General features: G+C 31.0%; 1 protein-coding gene across 1 annotated transcript in view; it reads left to right on the top strand.

Moving 5' to 3' along the window:
* LOC117170300 overlaps window positions 1-5,575 on the top strand; it is an 8,856-nt gene extending 3,281 nt beyond the window's left edge. The window contains exons 2-3 of the mRNA XM_033356976.1: window positions 2,829-3,164; window positions 5,290-5,575. Coding sequence (XP_033212867.1) covers window positions 2,829-3,164; window positions 5,290-5,552 — 599 coding nt within the window. The 3' untranslated portion in view covers window positions 5,553-5,575. The remainder of the gene's footprint in view (window positions 1-2,828; window positions 3,165-5,289) is intronic.
* Window positions 5,576-9,088: the final 3,513 nt, after the last annotated feature.

Raw genomic sequence — 9,088 nt, 5'->3', positions numbered from 1 at the left:
CCGAAGTGTTCCGACCGGCAATCGTGCACCTTCGAGTTTTCAAATTCAGAAGAGGAGAAATGGGTTGCGCGCACAACCCAGGCATTTATATCGTCTCCTACCCTATTCACACGGACATAGACGTGTCATAGTATTGGACCACGTCTCGTTTCAGATCTGGGATCACTGAGTCTAACGACTCTTAAAGTTTTTGCATAACCGACGGAGATTTATATTGATCTTGCATTCGTCATAAGTCTATTAAATAGGGTGGATATTAAATAAATCTGCGGGTGCGAAGAGGGTCTTAGAATTGTTTATTTATAACAACATGAATTACGAAAAAGATTTTACGAGAAAGGCTTCTTCCAGAAATGGAAAATTATGACATATTTAATAGGATAACTGAACGAATTACAGAAGGGGAACCATTTGTCGCAGAAATACTTGAAATCTTGTAACTTAAAATTTTATACATCTAATTTTTGTAATAATAAAAGCAAAACCTAACCTAAAATAGAAAAACATTTATGTTTAACCTCAGGCAATTGGGCCCCCCTTGGTAATTGGTTCAGTTACCCTATTAAATATGTCATAATTTTCCAAATTTGAAATAAAACTTTCAAATTAAATCTTCTTCGTATTTTATTTTACTAAAAATAAAGATTTGTAAGCCCCTCTTCAAACGCGCACAGAATGTTTGCGTCATGCGCTCATGCACCTTTGAGTTTTCAAATTCAAAAGAGGAGAAATGGGTTGCGCGCGCAACCCAGGCATTTATATCGTCTCCTACCATATTCACACGGACATAGACGTGTCATAGTATTGGACTACGTCTCGTTTCAGATCTGGGATCACTGACATCGTGACGTTATATTAGGATGGTGGGTCCAGTGAGATTTTCTGAGCGGAATGCTCGGAGGGAGAGTGTCTTTCGGGTCGATGCACCCGTCTTTTAAGCAGCGGGTCCGAGAGGCTGCCGGCCGTCGGTTGGCGCGGAGCTCTCGGCGAATCTCGAGAAAGGTGGAGGGGCGTTTCTGACCCCTTGGCTTCCCCTTCTCTCTAGCCTGGCCGTGCTTAGGCGGCAACTTTTGAAACGCACGTTAGCGTTCCGAAAATGCTGCTGTTTCGCAAATTTGGTAACTTTTGGTCAAAATAAAACAGAAGTGTCATATAAAAAAAAACAATAATAATAAAGCGACGTGAGGTTGGCGTATAATATAGCATAAATGTAAAATAAGAAAAATGACGTGAAAATTAAAGAAAAAGAAACTAAAATTGCACAGAGACTCAATTAAACATAGGATGAAAAGGGAACTTAAATCCAACATAGATCGAAGTAAAAATAAAAATGGAACTTGAATAAAATGAAACGAAACTTAAATTAAGCATAGATCGAAGACATAAGAGACATTAGAATAAAGTATGAAACATAGATTGAAATAAAAGAGAAGCAAAACGAAAATGAAACATGAAAATCAACTTAAATTAAACAAGGTTCGAATAAACATAAAATGACGGATAAATAATAAAATACAATTAACCCGGCTAAAATTATTATTAAAAGTTATAAACTATGGTTAATCTGCTTTACCCGTCCCTCTCCCGGGAAATCACAAAAGTGTCGATTTATTTTAATTTAAAAAATGGTTATGCATTACGTGCTTAAGTTGGCAGCCGCTGCCGACTTTTCTTAAGAGTGTATAGGAGTGAGAGAGAGAAGGCACTAAGGTTAATGAGTCACGGTCACGCTGGCCAGGCTAGCCATGGAACGGGGAATCCTTCCCATGCAGCTGCCGACCAGGTGGCCTTTATGGCTTCTCTCGCCCTTTCTCCCATTGAGTCTAAGACTCACAAGGTTAGGCGAGGTCGTAAAGAGGCCATTAGAAAGCAATCAGGCTGGAAAATTGTCCCAGCTTGGGTTTACATGAGTAAACACGAGCGGGGATTTATTCCAGAAAATTGCTTGCTGATGGCTCTCAACTCTATGGGACCGAAGTCCGAAGTGGACTATATGACTAAAATTCTAAAGATTTCAAATTTCTAGAATGTTAAAGAGCTACAATTGAAAATTGTTAGATTTTCTAAATATTCCATTGAAAATTAATCAAATTTTAATATACACATTATTTTAATGGTATGTAATTTTGAACGTTGTTTTTTTCATCGTCGGTTCGGAATCGGCTTCAATTTTTTTGCACACTTCAAATTTATATATTTACTTGGATATTCAACAAATAAGGTATAAGTTAAAGCATCTTGTAAAAAATTTATTTCTATGATTGCAGGGTTATGCCTGCGTTTGAAAAATTTACTTTTAAGGGGAAAATCCTTATTTTTTGTTTGAAAAATAATTTTTCAACTTAAAATGTAAGGTTTCAATTTTTTAAGTTTGATCCTTTTTATTGGAAAATTCTCTTTTTGTTGAAAATTGAAGTATTTTCTTGAAAAAAATCTTCTATAAAAGACTTTTTAAAATTAAATTCGTAAATTAAAACATTTTAAATTTGTATTTTAAATACTGTTTTATTACGCCCATAAAAGATACTATGTTAAAAGTATTGCAATATTAAAGTACAGATATTTACATAGTAGAGATCAAGAAAAGTGGAAAATTAGTCAAAGAAAAATCAGTACATTTTGAAAATGAAGTTCTCGGACACACTGCCTAATTTTACTAACAGTAACTAGCAAAACATTTCTAAAAACTAAAAATTACGACCATTAGAGCGGTGTGTAGGCTTCATTGTGAAATTGTTTCATTTTCAGTGTTCTAATTTAGAATTTTTAAATGTTTCATTTTAGTATTTTTTTTTTAGTTTTAAAGTGACGATTTTTTCTTTTTACAGAATTAAATGCTTCTGGAAAAGAGGGGACAATTTCATCAAGGCTTAAGCGAAAACGAAATTTTGAGCCAGTAGATTGCCCAGAAACTAGAGGACAAGCACATGAGACAATCATATATCACGATAGAACTGGCCATGATACTAACATCAAATTGTGGTTAGATTCTACTCGCAAATACGTGTTGAAAGCACACTTCTTAGGAAACCGTGTTCCAACTTCCGTCTATTATAGGGATAACAATTTTTACATCCGTGTTATTTATTTAAGACGATGGGAAGCTGTGGGATATTTTAAGCTAACCGGACGACTTTTTGCAGTTCGAGCACCCAACCCGGATTGTAAGTTAATGTTGGACCTGACTTTTTTTATTTTGATAAGCACAAATGAAACAAATGGAACTACTATTTCTACGCGGATTTCGGATTTTAATAGGACAAATTAGCGTGGTTCGCATTACCTCACGGTTTACATCACTCCACGGTTCACATCACTCTGCGGTTAACATCATTCCACTTAACCCTAGTATTTTGCATTTTTTCGCATTCTAATCAAAAGTTATTAGTTTGAAATTCCTGCTTATACATTCCTTATAAAAAGTGACGGATAACCCAGTGGGAAAAAAATTCTCTGATGTATTTACGACATCGTTACGACATTTTTACGACAATTTTACGCCATCCTATGTCCGTATCGTTACGGTGTCTACGATATCGTGAAGAAATCATCAGATCATACAACGTTTTTACAATATCGTCAAGACACCGCAACGACAGGGACATGAAATGTCATAAAATTGTCGTGAAGATATCGTAACGATGTCGTTAAGACATCAGCGAATTTTGCACCCACTGGATTATCAGTCACTTTCTATAAGGAATATTCAAGGAGGAATGTCAAACTAATAACTTTTGATTATAATTCCAAAAAATGAAAAATACTAGGGTTAAGTGGAGTGATGTGAACCGTGGAGTGATGTGAACCGTAAAGTGATCTGAACCGTAAAGTGATGTGAACCGTGGAGTCATGTTGACCGTGAAGTAACGCATTTGAAGGTCACAGCTGTTCAAGTTTTTATACCAGACAAGGCAACTATATGTATAATGTTGGTTTAGTTGGTGGCTTTTATAATCTGAAGAGATTCAGTGATTTACTTACATTTTGCTTATGTGGCGTCTTTTTGAATAAAAAATATGAGTGGGGGGATGTAAAGCATTCTTTATGGCGGGATGTGAACTATTGTTGGTGCAGTGATGCTGACAACTCAACTGACGTTATTTGATAGTTTATTAGTTTTTATATTCGCATACTTACTGTTCTTAACGAAATTATTTATTTGTTTCGTCAACATTCCACGAACGTATAACATTTGATTTCATTCAGTATATGTGCAAATTGAAATTATATTATTGTAATATTACTATTTATTACAGAATAAAAACCTTAAGCCTATATTACAACCGAATTTAGGAAGCATTTCACATCACGTCGCTATTTTTTTAAATTGAAAAATATCGTTTTTTACGAAAAAATCAAATTTTTTAACAAAGGATGGAGATTTTTTAACTTAGACTGTACCAAAATGTACGTTGTCACTTTTTAAAAAAAATAGCCAACGGATTTCCGGGAAAATCATTTTTGACACTTATGTTACACTTTTTTTAAAAATGCATTACATCACCCTATATTCCAATGTATATATTTTTCAAATACTGCTGAAAACTGGTTTTTTCACCACTAGTCAGTTTTGTGTGATAAGTAAAGAGTTTTTAATTAGTTTTAACTTTTTATTTTAGACAATTTTCGCCCTTGAAAAACGAAAAAAATTATTATATTCTGTTTATAATAACACAATAAACGAATGTGAAGAGTAATAAATATTTTTGAAGATATTGGGCAAATAATTAAAGAAGCAATTATTTAATGTTGACAGTTATGGGTAATGATTTTTCAGATTGATTTTAGTTGCGATAAGAAAATACTGACTAGTAAAAGATTTAGTTTAAACAAAATAAAATTAGTTTGATAATATTTGTGACTATTCACTTGACAAATACACATAATTCATGTTTACAAGATAAATAAACACCGTATTTAGAATTAATTTTAAATAAAACGTCTATCTTTGTGATGTTCATGCTTTTCCCATTACTGTCTCATTCTTTGCTTTCAAATGATTCTAAATTTGAATTGTACAATTTAAATAGTTTCAGGTTAAACATATTTATCCTTGCAAATTTTAAAAGTTTTAACAGTTAAATCTTCCGATTATTCGTTCCTTTCAGAAACATTTTATTCAAAATAAGTGATTGATAAAAGCTGTTCTGTTTTTTTTTAATTTTGAGCTCTTCAATCATTTCAAAATAAAATTGTTTAATTTTTAGTACTTCAATTTATAGAATTGTTGACTTCTCAATTTTAGAATGGATTTTTTTTTAATTCACAAATCTTTCTTTTCTTTTCAAGGTGATCACAAATCTTTAGAACCTACTGAATCAACATGGTTCATAATTTTTTCGAAGTACAAGTTTTTGGTAACAGAAGATCTCCAAAAAGGAAAAGTGCAAGGAATTCACCTATGGCCTATCAATTTGCACCAAGATCCGGAAAACAGCAATCGTGTCAAGCCCCAAAAGATTACTTTGGCTGGCGTAAGCTTCATTGTATACAGAACGCGTGATATGAAAATTTTGGGAGCTCAACTTGACCCGGCTGTTCATACTCCTTAATTGTATACCGATAAATCTATACAAAACATAAACAACAAATCCGGGAAACTTTTGTATAATTTCCTTATTGTATAGTACTAACAAAAATATTATAACCTAAAAAAATGAAATAAATGGAATATTAGGTTGCTGAATAGCAAAAGTAAATAATGTTCACCGTTTCATTTAATTTGGCTTTTTCGATGTTCCATTTTTTTAAGGTGAAGTAGACTTACACTTATGTGAACGGAATTCAAACGTACAGGACTAATTATATAGATTTTCTCAGTGTCACGAAATAAAATTACATATCAAACATTTCAGGTTACTTTATCAGATTGGGTACTCTTACCTCAAATTTAGAAAATTTGATTGAATGCCGTGACACCGGGAGGTTCTCAATCGGCAAAAAAATGGAATATGACTGAGAAAATACGTTCTACACTTAAAAAATAATACCATTTGTATATTTATGTTTAGATTATTCCATTGACAAATGGGTATCCATTTCCATGACGGCATGCTAAAATACTCAATTTGAACCACCGAGCGCTTCCCGCCCTTCAGACATATTTTTTTATTTGTCAGCCACTGACGCGTGCGTGATCATACAGCGCGTACAGGGAACGTGATAGGATGTAAAAAATTCAAATACGTGCATTTAGGGGAGTTTAAGTATGCGGAAGTTGAATCCTTTTAAATTCACTTTTAATATTTGGAAATTTAATCGTATTCTTATTTATTAATTCTAATGATTCCTATTTATCTGAATCCTATCAAATGTTTCTATATCTTCAGATTATTGTTCTATTCACTCGAATCACTTTCTAATGAACTTGAATTGATATGAATTTCATCAATTTTTTTTTTTGCATTTTCAGAAAAGCTTCTAAATTCTCTTCGATTTCTCTAAAATATATAGAGTGTTTAAAATTTTTCAGTGCATTTGTATCTATATGGATTATAGATCATAACTTCTTGATTTTTTTTTAAATCGAAAATTCAAATTTTTATCATGGCGAAAATAAGAAAAAGTGAAATATTCTATTTTGCGGTCAAATTATGCAAGATAAAAGAAGATAGGTGGACCAAAATTGTGCACGAATTTGTGATGAATATCTTTTTATAGGATGCGTAGAACTTTAAATCATAAGAAATAACATTAAAAATAAAAAATAAATTTTTTTAAAAGACGCAAGGTACGAACAGCAATTAATAGACTAAGAATGTTAGTTTAAAAAAGGATCTTTAAATTTGTAATTACTAATTTTTTGATAGGACGATTAGATTATCCTTTTAATCCTAAAAATAATATTAAGAATAAAAAACTAAAATCTTTTGGAAAAGCGAAAACAGTAACCAAAAAATAAGAAGACAAAAGCTGTTCAGCCGAAAGAAAATTAAAACGTTTTGTTTTAAACTCTTGTTATTAATATATATTACAAATGAAATATTATATTTTTGATAAAAATTAGACAAGCTAATGATAACATTTTATTTTAAAAAATTCTTCGCCTGAATTATACCTACAAATTTGATTCGTATCGCATAATGCAAGGATTCGTATTTTTGTTTCATGTTATAAAAACGAAGATTGAAAGTAAAGAAATTGATTTGATGAAAAACGACACAAGTTGCGGCCAATATTGAAACAATTTTGTTTTCATTGAAAGCATATTTTTTTGCTATAATTCTTGAAAAGTTACTGTTTTTTGGAATTAATGACAGTTTATAGTAGAAAATTGTTTAAAAATTTTTTTATTATTTACATATTTGACAAGTCTCCTAAAAAATATATTATATATTCTCAATGAGTATATTCTTAAAATTCATAAACTCCGGTATTAGTTCCAGAAAATCCTAACTTGGTAATATTTGCTAAAGAGGAATTTGAAATATTTTCTTAAGCATGAATTTGACAAAAAACTGGACGCAATATCTTCAGAAATTTCATTTTCGACATTGTTACTGTTTTTCATAGCACTGTGGACAACATTTTTAAAGTTTAAAATTTCGATTACTGTTTACTAGCAAAAGCTGTACATGCAAAAATTTTCTTTAAGTCTTGGGAAAATAAGACATTTTACTAATTTTAAAAAATGTCAATTTTCTAATCCTGTGTCCGAACGACTCTAATCATTTTCGCATTTTTATTTTAGTATTTCAGTTTCGGTCTTTTTTTTTGTAAGATTTCACAAATGGGAGCAAGAATTTTTAAAAATTAAGAATATAACATAACAATATCAGTACGCATACAGACGATACAAAGCCTCCTTGATCCAAGAAATGTTTTTCTTGTTGCAAACACATACTGGATCATCCATATCTGTACAAATATTTTCTTGACTCAATGCTAATTGTAATTTCATTTTTTAATTTTTATTTCAAAATCAGCAACTGCTGTATACGTTGATCCTCTTTCCAGTAATGTTTTATTCTTTGACTTTCAATTATTTCTCATTTGAAATCGTACAATATAAATGTTTTTATGTTTACCTATATTTTTTTTGAAAGTTGTTTGAGTTTACAAGTTAAATCTTTCGATGATTCGAAAATCTAAGAATCTTTCAATTAAAAATAAGTGATTCTTAAAAGCTATTTTTCTAAATTTCAAACCATTATAAAATTTACGCTCGAAAAGCCAAACGCTATCCTTCGACCGAGCGTTCAAGTTCTATTAAACGTTGTTTTTAACTTTTATACTTTTTTAAGATTTAAAGATATTATACTATCTTTTCCACGTAGTCTTCAGGCATTTAAAATTTTCATAAATGTTTGTTAAGTAAGCATACCATTCACTTTGCTGATAACAATTACTATATATAACAGTGAATAAGTTCAATCTTTCTCAATCACCGTTTACAAACTTCATCTAAAAAATGAAGATCAGTATCAGCATTCTTCTTCCCACATTTGTGGTTCTTCTGCATTTTTTGGGTAAGTTCAGTCAATTTAATATAAATTTTCATGTAAATTAGAAAGTTAAAATCTGTTAGACTAAAAGAGGCTTTAATTCTTGATTGGTTGTATTTAACAGTATTACATTTTTAAGCTTTAAAAAGTTTATTTTCTTTATCTTATGCTCTTAAGATTTTCCATTCACCATATCATTTTATTTGTTGGGCCCTTTAACTTGAGTATTTAATTTAAAACACATAAAATTCTAATTGTTTTAGTTTGAACCATACAAAAATAAAAATAATTTAGTATTTCATTTTTAACCTTACAACTTTTCTTGCTAAACATTATTTAAGTTAAGTAATTATACAAGCATGAATTCATACTCTAAACAAAACAGAATTATTTGAGTTTAAAATTGTTGACAACCTGAGAAATGTCGAAGTATGGTAAACAAAGCTTCGGCAAAGATAGCGTTAAATCAACAAAAATCTATGTTTCTCGAATCTTTACTTAAAATGTCAGCAGCCAAGTTTGATGTAAAAGTTATATTGTTTACCCAACATTATCTCTGCTGATGCTGATCGTATTTCTTAATTTCCTCACCACATAAGTCACGCGTGGTTTTTGTTGGTATAAAAATAATAATATTAACGACA

Source organism: Belonocnema kinseyi, chromosome 3 (assembly GCF_010883055.1).
Source record: "Belonocnema kinseyi isolate 2016_QV_RU_SX_M_011 chromosome 3, B_treatae_v1, whole genome shotgun sequence".
Classification (NCBI taxonomy): Eukaryota; Metazoa; Arthropoda; class Insecta; order Hymenoptera; family Cynipidae; genus Belonocnema; species Belonocnema kinseyi.
Note: the sequence above shows the minus strand (reverse complement) of the source record. Positions and strands in the feature narration are given on the sequence as shown.